Below are 22,550 nucleotides of genomic sequence, written 5' to 3'. Positions count from 1 at the left end.
ATCTCTACCCTGGGATGTTCTCTGGTTGTGTGAGCTCTACCTGGGGTGTTCTCTGGTTGTGTGATGTCGGCCCTGGGGTGTTTTGAGGTTGGGTGGCCTCAGTGATAGGCTGTGTGATCTCTACTCTAGGGCAGTAGTGGCATGTTTGGCCTCTGTGCTAGGGTGTTATGTGGTTGTTTATCTCTGCCCTGGGGTGTTGTATGGTGGTGTGACCTCTGTCCTGAGATCTGTGTGGTTGTGTGAACTCCATCTGGGAGAGCTGTACAGTTGTGTGACCTCTACCCTAGGGCAAGAGTGTTTGTGTGATCTCTACCCTAGTCATTAGTGGTTGTGGAGGTTTTGGTTGGTCTGGGTGTTAGGATGGAGAATAGACTTTAGACTGAGAGGTGGGTTCAAATCCCCAGTTCACTCTGAGAGGACAGAAAGGGCCTTAGAGCAGCCTTGGCTTTGAGCAATGTCAGGCAGGCCTATGGCAGGCTTTTGATAACCCAGGGGGAGAGCTGAAGACCTGGGAAGTCTCCTCCAGAAGAATCCAGACTCAGGCCAAGGCTTGAGCAGGCAGGCAGTGCTTGATGCAGGAGGGCTGGCTCCCCTGCCAGGTCTGCCCTGGTCCCTGCTGCTCTGAGTAGCAGTGGGAGGAGGACAGAGACCTCTGCAGTTGTCCCAGCCTGGCAGCTGCCGTGGCCCTGCCCAGCACCATGGATGTCTGCCCAGGTGGATTCATGGCAGAGACAAAGGTCAGCCTCAGCTAAGGGACCCTCCCAGGTTGGTTCAGTGCCCAGTCCAGTCCTGGCGCTGGAGTGGAGGAATCCAGGGAGCTGGGAGGCCGCCATGGGGCTGCTGACAGGGGAAGCACTGTGGGCCGTGGCCGTGGCCATCTTCCTGCTCCTGGTGGACCTGATGCACCGGCGCCAGCGCTGGGCTGCTCGCTACCCGCCGGGCCCTGTGCCTCTGCCAGGGCTGGGCAACCTGCTGGAGATGGATTTCCAGAACCTGCCATACTGCTTCTACAAGGTGAGGAGCAGGTGGTGGGCAGCAGAGGGCATGCGGAGCCCCCAGCGCCAGTGCTGGGAAGCCACAGGCCGCGCAGGGAGCTGAGCCCCAGAGGCTGAGAGGCTCCCTGGGGAGGGCACTGCAGGGCCTGAGGACAGTCCGGGCTCTCCAAGACCAACGTGTGGCGGGGCAAAGGCCGGGGGTGGCACCGGGCCCTGTCTGAGGAGAACGCCGGGCTCCCCCCGCAGCTGCAGCGCCGCTTCGGGGAGGTGGTCAGCCTGCACCTGGGCTGGAGGCCAGCGGTGGTGGTGAACGGGCTGGAGGCCGTGCGCGAGGCGCTGGTGAAGCACAGCGAGGACACCGCTGACCGCCCGCCCATGCCCGCGCTGGAACAGCTGGGCTTCGGACCCAGATCTCAAGGCAAAGGGCGGCACGGGCGGCAGCCTCGGGACTGACCTGGGGACGGTGACCTGAGGACAGGGGGCCCTGGGAGGTCGGAGGGCGGGGCTCGGGAGGGAGGACAGGGAGCAGGTCCGGAAGGCAGTGGGCGTGGCCGGGACGCCACTGCAGCGTGTGGGAGGCGGGACAGGAATGTGATTGGAGGAGGGACGGCCCGAGTCACGCCCAGGTCGCTGATTGGTGGATAGGCCGTGCCTGGGTCCTGTCTAGGTCACGGATTGGGTGTGAGTCTGGAGCCACACCCAGTTCCCCGCCCCCCTCTTCCCAGGGCTGATCATGGCCCACTACAGCCACGCCTGGCGCGAACAGAGGCGCTTCTCCGTGTCCACCCTGCGCAACTTCGGCCTGGGCAAGAAGTCGCTGGAGCAGTGGGTGACCCAGGAGGCCGGCTGCCTCTGTGAGGCCTTCGCTGACCACTCCGGTGAGCGTTGGCAGGAGGGACACAGCAAAACGAGGAAGGGGGTAAGAGGGGAACTGGGGGCCTGAGGGGAGGTCGATACATTGATGTCATTACTGCTCCCAGGTCACCCGTTCAGCCCCAAGGCTCTCCTGAACAAAGCCGTGTGCAACGTGATCGCCTCCCTCATCTACGCCCGCCGCTTCGAGTATGATGACGCCTCCCTGGACAGAATGTTGGAGCTGTTGTATGGCACTCTGAAGGAACCGTCTGGCCTCATTCCCATGGTGCGGACTCAGAACCCTCTGCAGGGCCAGCTCCTGCAGCTGCAGCTACAGGGGAAGGGTTTGCATGCGATGGCATGAGGAGGGGGCATGGGGAGAGGTCACAGAAGGTCAAGCCTAGATCTGGGGAAACTCAGACAACAGGCCTGAGAAGGGACTTAGGGGTCATAGAACTCCAGAGAGTGACCACCTGTGCCCCATGTCCCTGTTGGAGCCAGAGAGAGCAAGGAGGCTGCCACTGGGGAGAGGAAAAAGTGACAGCTGGGGCTAGGGAGCGGCTGTGTGGTCCCTCCTGGAGGTCAAAGGATCAGTGAACAGTCAGGACTCCTCCCCTCTGTGCTCTCACAGTTGCTGAATGTGGTTCCCGTCCTCCTGCGCATCCCCAGGCTGTTTGGGAAGGTGTTCCCTGCATATAAAGCCTTCACAGCCACACTGGATGAGCTGCTGGCAGAGCACAAGATGACCCGGGACCCCGCTAAGCCACCGCGAGACCTGACCGACGCCTTCCTGGCTGAGGTGGAGAAGGTGCGCTGTGACCACCCTGCCCCACAGACTGGGCCAGGGCCAGGGCCTGAGGGTGCTGTGGAAGGGAGGCCGGGCTCCAGGCTGGAGGGGACAGTGGAGGCTGTCTGGAGCCTTGTCCTCTGCTGCCTGAGCCCAGAACCCCCTTGCTTTGCACAGGCCAAGGGGAACCCCGACAGCAGCTTCAATGAGGACAACCTGCGCATGGTGGTGGTTGACCTGTTCACCGCAGGGATGGTGACCACCTCCACCACGCTGTCGTGGGCTCTGCTGCTCATGATCCTGCACCCGGATGTGCAGTGTGAGCCCAGCTGGGACTGGAGGGAAGGGGGAGGGAGGAAAAGTGGAATCATGGTGTAGGCTTCACTTCAGCCGGAGTCATGGTGATCTCACCGGGTCTCAGTTCTTCACACAGAGGCCGGGGCAGGTGGGCACAGGTCTGGAGACTGACTGTGGTGTCTCTGCTTGTCCACGCAGGCCGCGTGCAGCAGGAGATCGATGAGGTGATGGGGCAGGCACGGCGGCCAGAGATGGGGGACCAGGCCCACATGCCCTTCACCTGCGCGGTGATCCATGAGGTGCAGCGCTTTGCTGACATTGTCCCCTTGGGTGCGCCCCATATGACAACACGTGACATTGATGTCAAGGGCTTCTTCATTCCCAAGGTAAGGCCACGCCCCCATTTGCCCAGTTCAGCGACCATCCAGCTACCATCACAGCGTGGCTCTTTACTTTGGGCAAGTAAAACTAGGACCCCCATTTTCACATCTAGGAGGTGAGGGACAAGGAGAAAAGTTCAGCCCTGTGCTCAGGGCCTCTGGAGCTGAGGGAAAGGCAGACCTGCAGGTTCAGTGGGAGTATCGCCACACAGGGGACTCGTCAATGTGTCCCTCATCTGCTGTGGACACAAGGGCGGTGCGCCGGAGCTGCCAGGGGCCCAGGGTCAGGTGGAAGGACGCACGTGGGCCAGGGCAGTGGCCGTGTGTTTGGTGCCCCTGACTCCCCTCACCAAGCACCTCCCACCAGGGCACCACACTCTTCACCAACCTGTCGTCGGTGCTGAAGGATGAGCGCGCCTGGGAGCAGCCCTTCCGCTTCCACCCTGCACACTTCCTGGACGCCCAGGGCCGCTTTGTGAAGCCTGAGGCCTTCATGCCCTTCTCAGCAGGTGTGTGGGGGCCTGGCTCCCTGTCCCCTCGCTGGGGTGACAGGCTGGCTGGGAGGTGGCCTCCAGGCCCCAGATGACTGTCCCCGCTGGCTGTCCCCCCACAGGTCGCCGTGCGTGTCTCGGGGAGCCCCTGGCGCGCATGGAGCTCTTCCTCTTCTTCACCTGCCTCCTGCAGCGCTTCAGCTTCTCGGTGCCCGCAGGCCAGCCCCGGCCCAGCACCATTGGCGTCTATGAAACTGTGGTGATGCCAGCCCCCTACCAGCTGTGCGCTGTGCCCCGCTAGAGGGCACCAAGTCCCCACTCCACCCCAGCAACACAGCTGGGCCCAACATCGCACATGCTGGCTCTAACCAGAACCCCCAGGACCGCCCCCTTTCCTACCTGTGTGTCACCTCTGCACCCTAATGGGAGGATTGCTATGTCGAACCTCAGCATAGCACACCCCAGCTTTAGGGAAGTGGTATTCGTGTCCTGGGTGATGGGGATAATAGAGTGCATCTGGAGGCCCCATTTAACCCCATTGCCATTATCCTATGTCTTCTTCCTTTTCGGGGCAGGAGGGACAGTGCTGGGTTTGAATTCCAAGCCATGAATCTGCTGGGCAGGGCCTCTGCCACTCAAGCTATGCACCCAGCCCCAACTTCTTACCTGAGACCCCAAACAAGTGGGTACATCAGGAAGGCAGGAAGTGGGTCAGCATTAACATCCACAGTTAGCTATCAGGAGCCAAAGTCTCCCTGGCAAGGCCTGATGGGAACCAACAGGGAGCCCCCTTGCTGAGCCTCGCAGCCCCCAGACACAGCACTGCCCGGCTGCCCTGGCCCATCACGCAAGCTGGTGTTCTGTCCCCTATGGGCTGAGAAGTTTCCTCTCTGGCCAGGCTGGAGTGGGAGGCCACGGGTCAAGGCTCTGAGCCTGCTTCCCTCAAGTACAGTGGCCAGAGAGGTTACCAGGGAAAAGACATGGAGACCTGTGGGCTGGGGCCCTAGGGAGGGCTTGACCTTGTGCAGTGATAGGGACATAAAAGGAGAGAGACAGGGAGAGAGAGAGATCCCCTTTTTCCTTTGTCACTATATTAGGTGAACCTGGGCTTGTGTTTCCCCTTCTATAATGAGAAAATCACAGCTCCTATCTTTTTGCTGTGATTTCTGTCACTGTGATCCTGGTTGATCTACATCCCCGCTCAGGGCAGGTGTAGGGATGAATGAGGAGGTGCCCCCATCGAAGAAGACATGACTGAGAAACCACAAAGTCCAGGTGGACTGTGGGTGAGCCCAATGGGAAGAACAGGCCTGGAGGAAAGAGGAAGCAAATGCAGCCCCTGAATTGGGTCAGATGGAAGGCAGAGAAGACAACTGAGCTGCCAAGCACTTCTTGCCTAAGAACTTTGAAATATGGTCTGAGAAAGAGATGGCAGGACAATAGGTTCACAAAAAGAGAGACAGCCAATCCCCAAAGTCCACAAACTCCATAAATCCTCTCCCTGACCCACATCACTACAGCCACAGCCCTGCCTCACCCCTGCCTGGCTGCCCTCCCCGACTCTCCCGCACAGTGTCCTAAGAAATGCTTGCTTTCTCTTGTTCTCCCGGCTTGGGACATGGTGGTACCAGGCCAGGTACCTGAAATCTGCACACCACAGCTGGGTGCTCTTTCCCCCTCTGTCTTCATCCCACAGTGGCTGGTGGGGGCGGTGTCCCAGGCCCTCCAGAGTCCTTCCTGCGCCTTTAGGAAACAGGCTGGGCTGGAGAACAGGCCACTCAGAGCTGGAGGCTGAGTGCTGTCTTCGCCGAGGCTGGCAGCATCTCCACAAGGGATCCCGGCCTCTCCTCAGCGCCCTAGGACAGGGGCCCCACAGGGTCCACCCTTCCTGCACGCCCTCTGGGCCTGTGTGAGGTGCGGGCACTGCGGGTCATTCGCGGGGCAGAGTCGAGGCTGGCAGCCGAGGCCCTGTGTTGGCAGGAGGGAGAGTGTGGCGTGTGGTCTGCGCACTGCCCCTGCTCTCCGGGCAGCCTGGGGCCCGTGAAAGGACGAAGCTGGGCTTCTAGAAGCAGCAACTGGAGGATTTATTGGACCCCTTCTTATTCATGGCTCTTTATCTTTGGGTTGTCAGAGGCCGGGAACCAACTCAGCCAGAATTTTCTCCAAAGTGGGGCTCCCCACATCCCAGACCACTTCTCCTCCTCCGTCTCCACTTCCGAATCTTCTAAAACACACAGAACAGTAGGCCTGTGTCCCCCTGTCCACAAGATAATTTACCCAGCACCCAGCACTCCCTGACAGCAGGGGCCACTGGGAGAAAGGTTACTAGGCGACCAGCTAGGGGGCGTGGCCTCCACACAGGGAGTGAGCCCAGGCAGGTTCCCCCAGGAAGGGCTGGTGTTTCTCCCCCTCCTCCCCAGGTCAGGAAAGTTTGCTAGATCTGGACTCTGTGTCTGAGATACGGAGGAAGGCGTCTTGATAAAACAACAGCATGGGGTCCGCCATCTTGCCAGATGGATGTACTGCAACTTCCTGTTGGATCATTTTCTTTTCCTGGGATAGAAGAAGAGGGACACGGTAGTGAGATTAGAATCTATGCTGGACCGATGAGGACACTGAGCAATCATGTGAGGTGAGGCCAGGACTGACCCCACTGGCGGTTCCCCCCAGTTCCCCATAGATAGAGCTCCTTGCTCCTCTGGGATGGCGCAGTGGTCCAGTGGTCCCGAGGGTGAACCAGCCTTTCCCACCGCAGCCTCCTCAGCCTGCGGCCTCCGGGTGGCTGTCAAGGAGGATCCACGCTGGGGATGGGCCAGGGGAGGCCTCAGCTTCTCACCTCCCAACCTGGGGCCCCTGCCACCCCCTCTCTCCTCCTCCCTGCCCCGGACCCTCACCTGCCCTTCCTCCTGAGATACACTGTCCGTTTCTTCCTGCGGGGTGGTATCATTTTGTGCTTCTTCCTCCTTGGGGGCCGTGGTCTGAGGGGAGGCCTGCGAAGTGGGCAGCGCGGCATTCAGACCTCAGCTCTCCTCCTGTCGCCACGCCCGGGGCTGTCCCAGGCCCTTGCTGTCTTTGAGCTGAGCTGGGGCCAGTTTCCCCAAGGGGACTTGCCATGGCCCCCTGGGACTCTGAGTCCACACAGAGTTCCCTCCCCACCTTGCCAGGGGCCTCCCTTACTCTGGAGACTTGCTTCTCACCCCTGAGTTTTTGCCTCTGCAGGAGACAAGAAGTGACACACAGTGTGGTCCCTGGGGGCCCTTGTCTTCCAGTGGCACCCCCCCACCCGTTACTATGAGAATGCCTAACACAGCCACCCACACCCTCCCAGCCCAGACCCACCTGAGCGGGCGCCGGGTAGCACTTATCCATCAGCCCCCACACCGGCCTCACCGTCTCCCCTATGGGCTGCGTGACAAGGAGAGACGGAAGGCTGCGGAGATGTGCCGCTGCCTGGTCGGCAGATCCCCAGACTGTCAGCAGCCTCGAGAATATCTTTAAAAGGAGACAGGCTCACGCCTGTCATCCTAGCTACTCAGGAGGCTGAAATACAAGGACTGTGGTTCAAAGCCAGCCCAGGCAGGAAAGGCCGTGAGATACTTATCTCCAACAAACCAACAGAAAACCAGAAGTGGTGCTGTGGCTCTAGTGAGGGACAGTGCCCAGGCCCAGAGTTCAAGCCCCATGACTGATCAAAAAAAAAAAAAAAAAAAAAAAGGAAGATAAGTAGAAATGTTTTGTTTTTGTGGTTTTATTGGGGTGGGGGGGCTCTCTGTGACAAGTCATTCCCAGCCATTCCTGGCTCTTTTATTCAAGGCTAGCACTCCATCACTTTGAGCCACAGCTCGACTTCTGGTTATCTAGGGATTAAATGAAGATAAGAGTCAGTCTCCTGGAATTTCTGCCTGGGTTGGCTTTGAACTGTTCTCAGATCTCAGCCTCCTAAGTAGCTAGGATTACAGGCGTGAGCCCCCAGCACCTGGCCAAAGAACTTTTTTTTTTTTTTTTTTGGTCATGGGGCTTGAACCCAGGGCCTGGGTGCTGTCCTTGAGTTCTTCTGTTCAAGGCTACTAGAACTACTACTACTTTGAGCACAGCCACACTTCTGGTTTTTGAGTGGTTAACTCAGAGATAAGAGTCTCACTGACATTTCTTGCCTGAGCTGGCTTCAAGCCTCGATCCTCAGATCTCAGCCTCCTGAGTAGCTAGGATGACAGGCGTGAACCACCGGTGCCTGGTTAGAACTTTTTAAAATAGATATTTGATTTTTGTTTTAAAAAGGGAATCAAGAGGGGGGACCAAGATGGCGACGGGGCAGTAGGGAAACGCCACAGCTCTCTCCAACCAAAAAGAGAGTTCGAGTTCCAACGCTTAATCTCCCCAAGAGACCGACAACAACAAAAAGACGAACACTCAGAGAAAAACCAGAGGCGGAGAATAACAAAAAAAGAAAGAGAGGAAAAGAATTTCAAAACAGAGAAAAGCGAAGACCCCTCCCCCAACCTTTACTGGCAGCGCAGCAGTGCGCCAAGCCGCCGGCCAGCCGGCCCCGGCGGGGGCTGGGGGAGCCCCAGAGAAACAGCAGAGACACAGGGGGCCACTTTCAGAACATCAGGTACTGGTTTGCAGAACAGCAGATCGCCAGGAACAGAGAAACCTACCAGCCGGGAGTCTCCACGAGGATCCCACCCCCACCCCTCACTCTCCACCCGAGCAGAGAGGCTCCATCCCGCCAAAGCCGCTGGGCATCAGCAGAGTGACAAAAGGACCTGTCGGCAGACCACCCGGCCCGCCTGATCGCGATCGCAACGATCCAGCACTCTCCACCCAGCACTCTCCACCCGAGCAGAGAGGTTCCATCCCGCCAAAGCCGCTCGGCGCGACAAAGGGTCCTGTCTGCAGACCACCCGCCCGCCCGATCACGATCGCAACAAGCCGGCGGGGTCACTTGGGCCCCAGAGGTACCGAGAAGAAGCTGCCTGAGCGTGGACACTCTTGACCCAACAGCTTCGACAGAGGCAGAGACAGAAAAGAATCACACAGAGCCACCACCGCCCAACCCAGCGCGGATTGCAACAACAACTGACGACCTACACCACACAGAAACAACCAGCTCCAGGGTGAGTACCCCACAGGGGAAGTGTATCCCTCAAGGGAGACCAGAGCTGGAGGGAATCCCCAGACCCTGACCTAGACTCCCTACCCCAGCACCCGGACCACAGGACCCACTAAAACTGGGAACTGTTTGAGAGCTCCACCAGCCCGTGGAGCACACTCAGCTGGCCAGGCTAGAGCAAGAGCACCCCTGGAAGGGAGCTTAAATGCCCAAGCCAGGAACAGCGCCCCTGGGTCAAGACTACCAACAGTAGAAGAAAATTTGAACTGTGTCCCCCAGGCTGTATAACCTAGGTGGTATACACATCAGCACAGGCCTAACGAGTGCGCTCCAGGCTGCATAACCTAGGTGGTATACACATCAGCACAGGCCTAACAAGCGCGCTCCAGGCTGGGGCTGGAACCAGGCCCGGGGATCCGGCGCCTGAACAACACAACCAACTCCTCCCAATTGAAGTAAAAAGCTGAGCATACGCCTCAACAGAGGGGAGAAAACCAGGAAACAACACTCCCCTGGGAAGCACGCCTGTGACAACAAAAGACCTGGAGGCCCAGGACAAGAGAAGCCCAAACCCCACCAAAACTCCACCCATATACCCTAGACTGGGAATTGGGCAACACAGGCTGCCAGCACCTGATAGTAAGCAGGAGCTCAGACTGTTAAGGCGGCTCAGCAATAGAGTGATAGTCTTGGATGTATGAGGCCCTGCATCTGATTCCTCAGCATCACAAAAGCAAAAAGGGTGCTGTGGCTCAAACGGTAGGGTGCCAGCCTTGAGCTGAAAAGCTGAGGGACAGCACCCAAACCTAGAGTTCAAGCCCACAACCAGCCCAAAACAAATAAACAAAAACACATCAGGAGCCCATAGCAGACTCCAGCATTTGGGAGAGTGCATCCAGAGCATCTGTTCTTCACAAGAGCACCCGTAGGAGCAAACACAAGCAGTCTAGGCTGCTCAACCCTTCCAAAGGCGGGAACTGCCAGCAATCTACAGCAGAGAGCTGAGAATCCTAAGTAAGTCAGAATAGCAGCTGGAAATAGGCTCCCAACAGAACCCAGATCAGGCACAGACTCTCTCTACCAATACAGAATCAGCAACCAAGCAAAGACAGACACACCAAAACAAAATTGAAGAGCAGTCTCCTGAACCTCCATGCGAAAATCACAGAGAAAAATCACAAGGTTTACTACCACCCAGGACAGCAAGCTCACCTCAAAAGCCAGCAGCCACACAGGGGAGAGCCCCAGTGGGAGCAAAGCAGGAATGGAAGACAAAGGCTACTTCCAAGGGTTGCTGGAGGCAATGACTCAAGAAATAAAGCGAGAAATTGATCAGAAATTGAAAGAGCACAAGGATGAACTATCCAAAGAGATACAGGGTATCAAACAAGAGATGCATGCAAAAATAGAAGCTGCACAAACCTCAGTAAGAAGTGAGATAAACGCCAAATTAGAGGTAATGCATACCTCATTGAGAGGTGAGATCAGTACTCTGAGAACCAACATTGAATCCATAAAGGGATCCATTTCCTCCATGCAAACCACAATAGAAGCCACTGTCAACAGAGTGAATGAAATGGAAGGTCGAGTGTCAGATACAGAAGACAGAATACACCAACTGGACCAAAAAGTGACAGATATGGAAAAATTACTCAAATTAAACCAAAGGGATATTCAAGAGCAAGCAGATAATGCTAAAAAATTTAACCTTCGCATAATTGGAGTGGACGAAGGTGAGGAATTCCAGAGCAAGGGAATGCACCACCTATTTAACAATATAATCAATGAAAATTTTCCCCACCTCAAAAACGACCATCTTAACTACATCACAAAAGCTTATCGAACACCCAACAAGCAAGACCCCAGGAGAAACACTTCTAGACACATTATAGTAAAAATGATAGATCTGAATAATAAGGAAACAATCCTGCATGCAGCAAAAATGAAGAAGGAGCTATACTACAATGGGAAAAAAATAAAAATTACTGCAGATCTCTCCACACAAACAATGAATGCAAGAAAAGCCTGGGAAAGCACCATACGAGCCCTGAGAGCCAATAACTGCCAACCCAGACTGATCTACCCGGCAAAGCTAGCATTCACATTTGATGGAGAACTGAAAACTTTTAATAGCAAAGAAAAACTAAATGAATACATAAACATTAAGCCAGCATTACAAAGAATTCTAAGAGGGGGGACACAACCTGAAGAAAGCAGCCAGGAACTGGGGCCTGCCCCAAACAGGCGTTACTCAAAGTCTAACTGAGCAAGCACAGGAGGAAAGGAAAAAAGAAAAACTTAGGAAAACGGAATGGCAGGGACAACAATGCATCTCTCTATACTTTCTCTTAATATAAATGGGCTGAATTCGCCAATTAAAAGAAAACGAACTGAGGACTGGATAAGAAAACAAGACCCATCCATCTGTTGCCTTCAGGAGACCCACCTCTCAGCCAAACATACAAACAAACTCAGAGTGAAGGGGTGGAAAAGGATCTACCAATCAAACGCCCCCAGTAAGAAAGCAGGTATAGCTATCCTGATATCTGACAAAATAAACTTTTCATTAAAATCAGTACAGAAAGACAAGGACGGACACTACATATTAATAAAGGGAACAATCCAAGAGGAGGATATAACCATCATCAACTTATATGCCCCAAATATTGGTGCACCCAGATATGTCAAACAAATGCTCTCAAACTTACAGAATAAAATAGATCCCAATACGATAATACTAGGAGACTTTAACACACCACTCTCACCAAAGGACAGGTCTACCAACCAGAGGATTGGCAAAGAAGCTACCGAATTAAGAGAGGCCATACTGCAAGCGGAATTAACTGACATCTACCGAGTATTTCACCCTAAAACAACACAGTACACATTCTTCTCAGCAGCTCATGGAACTTTCTCCAAAATAGACCATATCATAGTTCATGCAAGGAACTTAAGCAAATACAAAGGGATCGACATAATCCCCTGTATCCTATCTGGCCACAGTGGAATCAAGCTAGCTCTCAATAACAAAGCATACCGCAGAAATTTCTCCAATACATGGAAATTGAACAGCACACTCCTTAACAATGCCTGGATAACAGAAGAGATCAGAGAAGAAATAAAGCATTTCCTACAACTCAATGAAAATGAAAACACCTCACAAAGAAACTTGTGGGACACAGCAAAAGCAGTCCTGAGGGGCAAATTTATTGCCCTCAGTGCCCACATCAAGAGAATGGAGACAGACCAAGTAAATAATCTCATGTTGCAATTAAAACAGCTAGAAAAACAGGAAAAAATGGGACCTAAAGCTACTAGAAGAAGCCAGATAACCAAATTAAAAGCAGAGATTAACCAATTAGAAAATCAGAAAACCATAACCAAAATAAACCAAACAAAAAGCTGGTTCTTTGAAAAAATAAACAAAATTGATGGCCCATTGGCTAGATTAATTAAAAAAAGAAGAGAGGAAACCCATATTAATAGGATTAGGGATGCCACGGGAAACATCACCACACGTACCCAAGATATCCAAACAATTCTAACAGACTACTTTCAAAAGCTATACTCTCTAAAGGAAGAAAATCGGGCAGAAATGGATGCATTTTTAGAGAAATACAAGTTGCCCAAACTGAGCAAAGAAGAAGTTAACCAATTAAATAAGCCAATATCCTATAATGAGATACAGGAAGCTATCAAAAGTCTTCCAACAAAAAAAAGCCCAGGACCAGATGGATTCACAGCAGAATTCTATAAGACCTTTAAACAAGAACTAATACCCATACTCCTCAAGCTCTTCAGAGAAACAGAGAAGGAGGGAGCTATCCCAAACTCATTCTACGAAGCCAATATCACACTCATCCCCAAACCAGGCAAAGACCCAACCAAAAAGGAGAATTACAGGTCAATCTCCTTGATGAACACAGATGCAAAGATCCTTAACAAGATTCTAGCTAACAGAATCCAGAAACACATAAAAAAAATAATTCACTATGACCAGGTAGGCTTCATCCCAGAGACACAGGGATGGTTTAACATACGTAAGTCAATAAATGTAATCCAACATATCAACAGAGCCAAGGTCAAGAATCACATGATTATTGCCACAGATGCAGAAAAGGCCTTTGACAAAATTCAACATTCATTCATGCTAAAAGCTCTGGAGAAAATAGGAATAGAAGGAACATTTCTAAAAACAATAAAAGCCATTTATGACAGACCAATAGCCAATATTATACTTAATGGGGAAAAGCTACAACCAATTCTCCTAAAATCAGGAACAAGGCAAGGATGCCCACTGTCTCCACTCCTCTTCAATATAGTCCTAGAACCCTTAGCCAGGGCAATAAGGCAAGAAAAAGACATTAAAGGGATCCGCATAGGAAAAGAAGAAGTTAAACTATCCCTTTTTGCAGACAACATGATACTATACCTCCAAGATCCCAAAAACTCCATCCCCAAACTCTTAGAAATCATAAATCACTTTGGCAAAATAGCAGGATACAAAATAAACCCACAAAAATCAGTCGCCTTCCTATACACTGATAATGTACAGGAAGAGAGGGAAATAAAGGGAGCAACCCCATTCACAATAACCTCCCGAAAAATAAAATATTTAGGAATTAACCTAACCAAAGATGTAAAAGAACTATTTAATGAGAACTATAAAAAGTTAAAGAAAGAAATTGCAGAAGACACTAGGAAATGGAAAGACCTCCCATGCTCCTGGATAGGCCTACTTAATATAGTAAAGATGGTAATACTTCCAAAACTAATATACAAATTCAACGCAATTCCTATTAAAATCCCAATGACGTACATCTCTGAAATACAGAAAACAGTCCAAAAATTCATATGGAACAACAAAAGACCTAGAATAGCCAAAACAATTCTAGGGGATAAAGACAATATGGGAGGGCTATCCATGCCGAACTTCAAACTCTACTACAGAGCTATAATAACAAAGACAGCATGGTACTGGCACAAAAACAGACCCGAAGACCAATGGAACAGAATAGAAGATCCAGAAATAAATCCACAGGACTACAGCCAGCTGATATTCGACAAAGGAGCCAAAGACATACAATGGAAGAAACACAGCCTCTTCAACCGCTGGTGCTGGGAAAACTGGGCAGCCACATGCAGAAAACTAAAAGTGGACCCCAGCCTATCACCATGCACCAACATCAACTCAAAATGGATTAAAGACCTTAACATTAAACCTGAATCTCTGAAACTACTGCAGGACAGAGTAGGAGAGACACTTGAACTAATAGGCACAGGAAGGAACTTCCTGAACAGAGTCCCAGGGTCACAACAAATTGGAGAGAGACTCGACAAATGGGACTACCTTAAAATAAAAAGCTTCTGCACAGATAAAGCTATCGCAACCAAGCTAGAAAGACAACCAACTAATTGGGAAAAAATATTTACCAGCAATATATCAGACAAGGGGTTAACATCCTGTATATACAGGGAACTCAAGAAACTAATCCCTCCCAAACCCAACAAACCAATTACTAAATGGGCAAGGGAACTAAAGAGGGACTTCTCAAATGAAGAAATAAAAATGGCAAAGAAACACATGAGGAAATGTTCATCATCCCTGGTGGTGAAGGAAATGCAAATAAAGACAACCCTGAGATACCACCTTACCCCAGTCAGAATGTCCCACATCCACAAATCAGCCAACGACAAATGCTGGAGGGGATGTGGAGAACGAGGAACGCTATTACACTGCTGGTGGGAATGTACACTCATACAACCACTTTGGAAAGCAGTCTGGAGGGTCCTTAGAAAGCTAAAGATTGACCTCCCTTACGACCCAGTCATACCACTTCTAGGCATCTACCCTGAACAACAGAAACCAATATACAAGGACACGTGCACCTCCATGTTTATTGCAGCACTGTTCGCAATAGCTAGGATATGGAAACAACCTAGATGCCCCACCACAGATGAATGGATCCAAAAATTGTGGTATCTATACACAATGGAATATTATGCAGCCATTAGAAATGACAAAATAATGGCATTTGCAGGGAAATGGATGGAGCTAGAAGGAATCATGTTGAGCGAGGTAAGCCAAGAACGAAGAGACAAACAGTACATGGTCTCCCTGATAAGTGGATGATGAATCCAAAATGTTAGGTGATATGACAAAACTAACAGGACTTAAGAAACAAAGAACTCCCACTCAACTGGTTGAACCACTACTAAATATCCCCATGCTGCTGATCGCATATATGGTATATAACATATGAGCACCGTTATATATTACAGACTGTGATAGACAATTTGCTCCAGGAAAGTTAGAATGAACTTGTGACTTTAAATGAGCATCATTATTCCACAATACTGTGAATTTCCGGAAATTAAGTAATCACTTAATCACGATCAAAAAAAAAAAAAAAAGAACCTTGGGGAAGGGAGGGAGGGAGGGGATGGTAGGGGGAAAACAATGGAGGGGGTAACAATGTTCAAGAGGAAGTGGAAGTGTACTCATTACCTCACTCATGTAACTGTAACCCTCTGTATAGTATCTCTACAATAAAAAAATTTAAAAAAAAAAAGCCAGAAAAAAAAAAAAGGGAATCAAAGTTGAACTTAATGACCTCCAATGCATTTGTAAACAAGAGCGTTCTTGATCACGTCTGAATGGTCACTGCCAAAGATGTACCCCAGGGCTCTCCAGTGTTGCTAGATAACATTTTCCCAAAAGCACAGGACAGGCGGCCAACAGCCTGTGCGGCTCTGTCCTGGCACTGGGGGCGCTGCCGGTCTGCTCGCTTCCCTCCAGACGCCGACTTTCCTCCTCTGTAGAGTGGCAGCGCTGGGCTGCTGGGACCTTTAGTGCCAGCACCTGCTCCCAACATGTCCCTCCCTGCACCCAGCCTCCCATGCTGTTCTGGCACAGGCTGTGGGGCCTGGGCTCTGTCAACCCCAGTGGGTCACCACTGCCCGTTCACCTCTGACTGTGGAGGACGGGGTCAGGAGTCACTTGTTCCTGTGGGTTTGGTCTGGGCACTACCATAGACAGACAGCCCATGCTGGTGGGGGGGGGTGGTGGTGGAGAGAGTGGAATCTTGGAGCAGGATCAGGGGAGGGGATCAGCTCTGCTTTGACACTTTGCCACAGAAATGGGATTCCAGCAGAACCCCCTTTCACATGTCCCCTTGGTATATGCCTAGGTGGGTGAAGATGATAGACGGATGGATATACATACATATATGACAGATGGATTGATCCATAGATCACAGATAACATAATCCCTATTCAGCTTCAAGTGAAGCTGGCCCAGCCTCTAGGCCCCAGCACAGAAGACACTACCCGTGTTGATTTCTCAGCAGTCTCAGTTAAGCGCCATGTTCCCCACAGACTTTTGGAAATCGTAGTACCCTGCTCCTTCAGGTTGATGACAATGGAAAATTTTGAATGTGATGTCATTGCTTTTTTTTTTTCTTGTTCAATATCAGGGGAATTGAACTCAAGCTGTCTACCACTTGAGCCATGCCTACAGTCCTGTGTTTTCAGATGTTCACTTTTTTTTTGGTCATGGCAGCTGAACTCTGGGCCTGGGCGCTGTCCCTCAGCTCTTCAGCTCAAAGCTAGTGCTCCACCCACTTGAGCCACAGCACCACTTCCGGTTTTTTCTGTTTATGTGGTGCTGAGGAATCAAACCCAGGGCCTCATGCATGCAAGGAAAGCACTCTGCCTCTGAACCACTTTCCCAGCCTCCAATGTTCACATTTACAATACACCACAAATTACCACCTTTCAACCCCTTGAACCTTGCTGTAAAAGAGAGATTGCTAGATGTAGTGGCACACTCCTATAATCTCAGCACTCCAGGGACTGAGGCAGTCAGATTGCAAATCTGAGGCCAGCCTGAGCCATATGGTGAGAACCTGACTCAAAATCCAGTCAAAGGCAGGTGCTGGTGCTCAAGCTTGTAATCCTAGTTATCCAGGAGACTGAGATCTGAGGATCATGATTTGAAGACAGTCCAAGCAGAAAAGTCCTCCATACTCTTCTGTCCAATTAAGCCTCCAAAAGAAAAAACAAAAACCAGAACGTGGCTGAAATGGTAAAGCACTAGCCTTGAGTAAAAAAAAAAAGAAAGAAAGAAAAAAGAAAAGAAAAAGAAGACCTTAGGGACAGAGTCGAGGCCCTGAGTTCAAAATAAATAAAACGGCAACCAACAAAGATATTAGATACTGCCTTGGAATTTAGAAAAGACATGTAATTCTACCAAAGGTATCTTAGCAAAAATCTGATCTCCTTCCTAGGGTACTGTGTGATTGTGTGAACTCTGTCCTTTAGTGTTGTGTGGTTGTGTGATTTCAGCCCTGGGTTTTTGTGTGGCGATGTGATATCTCCCCTGGGGTGTCATCTGGTTGTGTGATCCCTACCTTGGGGTTCTCTGGTTGTGTGATGTCTGCCCTGGGTGTTTTGAGGTTGTATGATCTCTGACCTGGAGTGCTATGTGGTTGTGTGCTATATGGTGGTGTATTGTGTCATCTGGTTGTGTGATCTCTACCCTGGGATGTTCTCTGGTTGTGTGAGCTCTACCTGGGGTGTTCTCTGGTTGTGTGATGTCGGCCCTGGGGTGTTTTGAGGTTGGGTGGCCTCAGTGATAGGCCGTGTGATCTCTACTCTAGGGCAGTAGTGGCTTGTTTGGACTCTGTGTTAGGGTGTTATGTGGTTGTTTATCTCTCCCCTGGGATGTTGTGTGGCTGTGTGACCTCTGTCCTGAGATCTGTGTGGTTGTGTGAACTCCATCTGGGAGAGCTGTACAGTTGTGTGACCTCTACCCTAGGGCAAGAGTGTTTGTGTGATCTCTACCCTAGTCATTAGTGGTTGTGGAGGTTTTGGTTGGTCTGGGTGTTAGGATGGAGAATAGACTTTAGACTGAGAGGTGGGTTCAAATCCCCAGTTCACTCTGAGAGGACAGAAAGGGCCTTAGAGCAGCCTTGGCTTTGAGCAATGTCAGGCAGGCCTATGGCAGGCTTTTGATAACCCAGGGGGAGAGCTGAAGACCTGGGAAGTCTCCTCCAGAAGAATCCAGACTCAGGCCAAGACTTGAGCAGGCAGGCAGTGCTTGAGGCAAGAAGGGTGCTCCCCTGACTGGTCTGCCCTGGTCCCTGCTGCTCTGAGAAGCAGTAGGAGGAGGACAGAGACTTCTGCAATTGTGCCAGCCTGGGAGCTGCTGTGGCCCTGCCAAGCACCATGGACGTCTGCCCATGTGGTTTCATGGCAGAGACAAACGTCAGCCTCAGCTAAGGGACCCTCCCAGGTTGGTTCAGTGCCCAGTCCAGTCCTGGCGCTGGAGTGGAGGAATCCAGGGAGCTGGGAGGCCGCCATGGGGCTGCTGACAGGGGAAGCACTGTGGGCCATGGCCGTGGCCGTGGCCATCTTCCTGCTCCTGGTGGACCTGATGCACCGGCGCCAGCGCTGGGCTGCTCGCTACCCGCCGGGCCCTGTGCCTCTGCCAGGGCTGGGCAACCTGCTGGAGATGGATTTCCAGAACCTGCCATACTGCTTCTACAAGGTGAGGAGCAGGTGGTGGGCAGCAGAGGGCATGCGGAGCCCCCAGAGCCAGTGCTGGGAAGCCACAGGCCGCGCAGGGAGCTGAGCCCCAGAGGCTGAGAGGCTCCCTGGGGAGGGCACTGCAGGGCCTGAGGACAGTCCGGGCTCTCCAAGACCAATGTGTGGCGGGGCAAAGGCCGGGGGTGGCACCGGGCCCTGTCTGAGGAGAACGCCGGGCTCCCCCCGCAGCTGCAGCGCCGCTTCGGGGAGGTGGTCAGCCTGCACCTGGGCTGGAGGCCAGCGGTGATGGTGAACGGGCTGGAGGCCGTGCGCGAGGCGCTGGTGAAGCACAGCGAGGACACCGCTGACCGCCCGCCCATGCCCGCGCTGGAACAGCTGGGCTTCGGACCCAGATCTCAAGGCAAAGGGCGGCACGGGCGGCAGCCTCGGGACTGACCTGGGGACGGTGACCTGAGGACAGGGGGCCCTGGGAGGTCGGAGGGCGGGGCTCGGGAGGGAGGACAGGGAGCAGGTCCGGAAGGCAGTGGGCGTGGCCGGGACACCACTGCAGCGCCTGAGGCGGGGCAGGAATGTGATTGGAGGAGGGACGGCCCGAGTCACGCCCAGGTCGCTGATTGGTGGATAGGCGGTGCCTGGGTCCTGTCTAGGTCACCCATTGGATGTTAGTCTGGAGCCACACCCAGTTCCCCGCCCCCCTCTTCCCAGGGCTGATCATGGCCCACTACAGCCACGCCTGGCGCGAACAGAGGCGCTTCTCCGTGTCCACCCTGCGCAACTTCGGCCTGGGCAAGAAGTCGCTGGAGCAGTGGGTGACCCAGGAGGCCGGCTGCCTCTGTGAGGCCTTCGCTGACCACTCCGGTGAGCGTTGGCAGGAGGGACACAGCAAAACGAGGAAGGGGGGACCTGGGAGGGCTGAGGGGAGGTCAATACATTGATGTCATTACTGTGGTCAATACATTGATGTCATTACTGCTCCCAGGTCACCCGTTCAGCCCCAAGGCTCTCCTGAACAAAGCCGTGTGCAACGTGATCGCCTCCCTCATCTATGCCCGCCGCTTCGAGTATGATGACGCCTCCCTGGACAGAATGTTGGAGCTGTTGCAGAACAAAATGAATGAGGAGTCCAGCATCATAACTGTGGTGCGGACTCAGAACCCTCTGCAGGGCCAGCTCCTGCAGCTGGAGCTCCAGGGGAAGGGTTTGCATGCGATGGCATGGGGAGAGGGCTTGAGGAGAGGTCACAGGTCAAGCCTAGATCTGGGGAAACTCAGGCAACAGGCATGACAGAGGGACTTAAGGTCAGAAGGCTCTGGAGAGTGACCACCTGTGTCCCCCTGTGCCTGGAGCCAGAGAAAGCAAGCAGGCTGCCTCTGGGGAGAGGAACAGGCGACAGGTGGGGACAGGCAGAGGATGTGTACATCTGGAGGTCACAGGATCAGAGAATGGTGCAGGTGTACAGTGAACACAGAAGGACTCTTCCCATCTGTGCTCTCACAGTTGCTGAACGCAGTCCCCGTGCTCCTGCGCATCCCTGGGCTGCATCGGAAGATCTTCCCTGCACAGAAGGCCTTCATGGCCCTATTGGATGAGCTGCTGGCAGAGCACAAGATGACCCGGGACCCCGCTGAGCCACCACGAGACCTGACTGACTCCTTCCTGGCTGAGGTGGAGAAGGTGCGCAGTGACCACCCTGCCCCACAGACTGGGTCAGAGCCAGGGCCTGAGGGTGCTGTGGAAGGGAGGGTGGGCTCCAGGCTGGAGGGGACAGTGGAGGCTGTCTGGAGCCTTGTCCTCTGCTGCCTCAGTCCAGAACCCCCTTGTCTTTGCACAGGCCAAGGGGAACCCCGACAGCAGCTTCAATGAGGACAACCTGCGCATGGTGGTGGCTGACCTGTTCGCCGCAGGGATGGTGACCACCTCGGTCACGCTGTCGTGGGCCCTGCTGCTCATGATCCTGCACCCGGATGTGCAGCGTGAGCCCAGCTGGGACTGGAGGGGAGAGGGAGGGAGGAAAAGTGGAATCAGGGTGTAGGCTTCATTTCAGCCGGAGTCATGGTGATCTCACCGGGTCTCAGTTCTTCACACAGAGGCCGGGGCAGGTGGGCACAGGCCTGGAGACTGACTGCGGTGTCTCTGCTTGTCCACGCAGGCCGCGTGCAGCAGGAGATCGATGAGGTGATGGGGCAGGCACGGCGGCCAGAGATGGGGGACCAGGCCCGCATGCCCTTCACCTGCGCGGTGATCCATGAGGTGCAGCGCTTTGCTGACATTGTCCCCTTGGGCGTGCCGCATATGACATCACAGGACATTGATATCCGGGGCTTCCTCATCCCCAAGGTAAGTCCTAGCATGCTAGGACAGACCAGTGATCATGCAGCTGCCATCCACAGCTTGGTCCTGTATTCTGTGCAAGTAATACAATTCAGGACCACCATGTTATAATGTTGGGGGTGAGGGATGCAGGAGGAAAGTTCAGCTCTTTGCTCAGCATCTCTTGGGCCGGGGGAAAGTAGTCCTACAGGGCCAGTGGAAGAATTCCCACACAGGGGAGGGGGGCCTGCGGGCACACTGTTTCAGTGTTTTCCTTGATTACTGGGGCAACAAAGGCAGCACCCGGGAGGTCCTGGGGGCCCAGGGTCAGATGAAAGGATGCGCACAGGTTATGGCAGTGTCTGTGTGTGTGGTGTGCAGTCTCAGTGCCCCCAGCCCCACTCACCAAGCACCTCCCACCAGGGCACCGCGATCCTCATCAACCTGTCGTCGGTGCTGAAGGACGAGCGCGCCTGGGAGCAGCCCTTCCGCTTCCACCCTGCACACTTCCTGGACGCCCAGGGCCGCTTTGTGAAGCCTGAGGCCTTCATGCCCTTCTCAGCAGGTGCGTGGTGGCCTGGCTCCCTGTCCCCTCGCTGGGGTGACAGGCTGGCTGGGAGGTGGCCCCCAGGCCCCAGCTGACTGTCTCCCTGGCTCTCCCCCACAGGTCGCCGCGCGTGTCTCGGGGAGCCCCTGGCGCGCATGGAGCTCTTCCTCTTCTTCACCTGCCTCCTGCAGCGCTTCAGCTTCTCAGTGCCCGCAGGCCAGCCCCGGCCCAGCGACTTTGGGGTCTTTGAAACTTTGATGATGCCAGCCCCCTACCAGCTGTGCGCTGTGCCCCGCTAGAGGGCACCAAGTCCCCACTCCACCCCAGCAACACAGCTGGGCCCAACTGTGCTGGCTCTAACCAGAACCCCCAGGACCGCCCCCTTTCCTACCTGTGGGTCACCTCTGCACCCTAATGGGAGGGTTGCTATGTGGAACCTCAGCAGAACCTTTGCATCACCCGCAACCCTCCCGGGACACAAGGCTTTCTGCCCAAGTCATGAACAGAGCCTTCCATGGCGCCTGTCTCAGGAGGAGTATCAGTGCTCTGGGTGAAGGAGGGGGTTAGGATGCATCTGGACACCCTATTTCAGTCCCATCTCTAAAACCCTATGGCAAGGAGAGGCCTCTCAGAGACCACCACTGTGTCTTCTTCCTTTCTGGGTACAGGAGGGACAGTTCTAGGTTTGAATTCCAAGCCATGAATCTGCTGGGCAGGGCCTCTGCCACTCAAGCTATGCACCCAGCCCCAACTTCTTACCTGAGACCCCAAACAAGTGGGTACATAGGAAGGCAGGAAGTGGGTCAGCATTAACATCCACAGTTAGCTATCAGGAGAAAGTCTCCTTGGCAGGCCTGCTGTGAGTCAAGGGGAAGCCCCCTTGCTGAGCCTCGCAGCCCCCGGACACAGCACTACCCGGCTGCCCTGGCCCATCACGCAAGCTGGTGTTCTGTCCCCTATGGGCTGAGAAGTATCCTTTCTGGCCAGGCTGGAGTGGGAGGCCACGGGTCAAGGCTCTGAGCCTGCTGCCCTCAAGTACAGTGGCTAGAGAGGTTACCAGGGAAAAGACATGGAGACCTGTGGGCTGGGGCCCTAGGGAGGGCTTGACCTTGTGCAGAGATAAAAGGAGAGAGACAGGGAGAGAGAGATCCCCTTTTTCCTTTGTCACTATATTAGGTGAACCTGGGCTTGTGTTTCCCCTTCTATAATGAGAAAATCACAGCTCC

At 53.4% G+C, this 22,550-nt stretch overlaps 3 protein-coding genes across 3 annotated transcripts; 2 read left to right on the top strand and 1 right to left on the bottom strand.

Annotated features, from left to right (window-relative positions):
• The first annotated feature begins 769 nt into the window (after positions 1 to 769).
• LOC138811814 (cytochrome P450 2D17-like) lies at positions 770 to 4,338 on the top strand. Its single transcript, XM_069999680.1, has 9 exons — positions 770 to 1,014; positions 1,242 to 1,413; positions 1,721 to 1,873; positions 1,976 to 2,136; positions 2,482 to 2,658; positions 2,815 to 2,956; positions 3,133 to 3,320; positions 3,682 to 3,823; positions 3,928 to 4,338. The coding sequence occupies exons 1-9, from the start codon at positions 832 to 834 to the stop codon at positions 4,104 to 4,106; spliced, it is 1,497 nt and encodes a 498-aa protein (XP_069855781.1). The 5' UTR covers positions 770 to 831; the 3' UTR covers positions 4,107 to 4,338.
• A 1,493-nt stretch (positions 4,339 to 5,831) lies between these two features.
• Positions 5,832 to 20,041, bottom strand: LOC138811899 (uncharacterized). The gene is made up of 6 exons (XM_069999857.1): positions 19,899 to 20,041; positions 19,190 to 19,379; positions 18,904 to 19,020; positions 7,145 to 7,210; positions 6,700 to 6,795; positions 5,832 to 6,358 (listed from the first exon to the last, which is right to left on the bottom strand). The coding sequence occupies exons 1-6, from the start codon at positions 20,039 to 20,041 to the stop codon at positions 6,227 to 6,229; spliced, it is 744 nt and encodes a 247-aa protein (XP_069855958.1). The 3' UTR covers positions 5,832 to 6,226.
• LOC138811816 (cytochrome P450 2D17-like) lies at positions 18,148 to 21,959 on the top strand. The gene is made up of 9 exons (XM_069999683.1): positions 18,148 to 18,468; positions 18,696 to 18,867; positions 19,173 to 19,325; positions 19,447 to 19,607; positions 19,965 to 20,141; positions 20,299 to 20,440; positions 20,617 to 20,804; positions 21,201 to 21,342; positions 21,445 to 21,959. Exons 1-9 carry the CDS (start codon positions 18,280 to 18,282, stop codon positions 21,621 to 21,623), a joined length of 1,503 nt encoding a protein of 500 aa, XP_069855784.1. The 5' UTR covers positions 18,148 to 18,279; the 3' UTR covers positions 21,624 to 21,959.
• Positions 21,960 to 22,550: the final 591 nt, after the last annotated feature.

The sequence above is a fragment of the Dipodomys merriami genome, unplaced genomic scaffold, assembly GCF_024711535.1.
Source record: "Dipodomys merriami isolate MVZ:Mamm:240054 unplaced genomic scaffold, mDipMer1.0.p SCAF_55, whole genome shotgun sequence".
In the NCBI taxonomy this organism is placed as follows: Eukaryota; Metazoa; Chordata; class Mammalia; order Rodentia; family Heteromyidae; genus Dipodomys; species Dipodomys merriami.
This window is presented reverse-complemented; position numbering and strand designations above follow the sequence as displayed.

Bases quoted from the DNA above. Each gene is read 5' to 3' on its own strand.
- LOC138811814 (XM_069999680.1), top strand. From the start codon at position 832: ATGGGGCTGCTGACAGGGGAAGCACTGTGGGCCGTGGCCGTGGCCATC. The intron at 1,874-1,975 runs GTGAGCGTTGGC...TACTGCTCCCAG, and splicing joins GGCCTTCGCTGACCACTCCG to GTCACCCGTTCAGCCCCAAG. The intron at 3,321-3,681 runs GTAAGGCCACGC...ACCTCCCACCAG, and splicing joins AGGGCTTCTTCATTCCCAAG to GGCACCACACTCTTCACCAA.
- LOC138811816 (XM_069999683.1), top strand. From the start codon at position 18,280: ATGGGGCTGCTGACAGGGGAAGCACTGTGGGCCATGGCCGTGGCCGTG. The intron at 18,868-19,172 runs GCAAAGGGCGGC...CCCTCTTCCCAG, and splicing joins CTTCGGACCCAGATCTCAAG to GGCTGATCATGGCCCACTAC. The intron at 20,142-20,298 runs GTGCGCAGTGAC...GTCTTTGCACAG, and splicing joins TCCTGGCTGAGGTGGAGAAG to GCCAAGGGGAACCCCGACAG.
- LOC138811899 (XM_069999857.1), bottom strand. From the start codon at position 20,041: ATGAAGGCCTTCTGTGCAGGGAAGATCTTCCGATGCAGCCCAGGGATG. The intron at 19,380-19,898 runs GTGACCTCCAGA...ACCTCCCCTCAG, and splicing joins CTGCACCATTCTCTGATCCT to CCCTCCCAGGTCCCCCCTTC. The intron at 19,021-19,189 runs GTGGGCCATGAT...GCCCCGCCTCAG, and splicing joins TCGCGCCAGGCGTGGCTGTA to GCGCTGCAGTGGTGTCCCGG.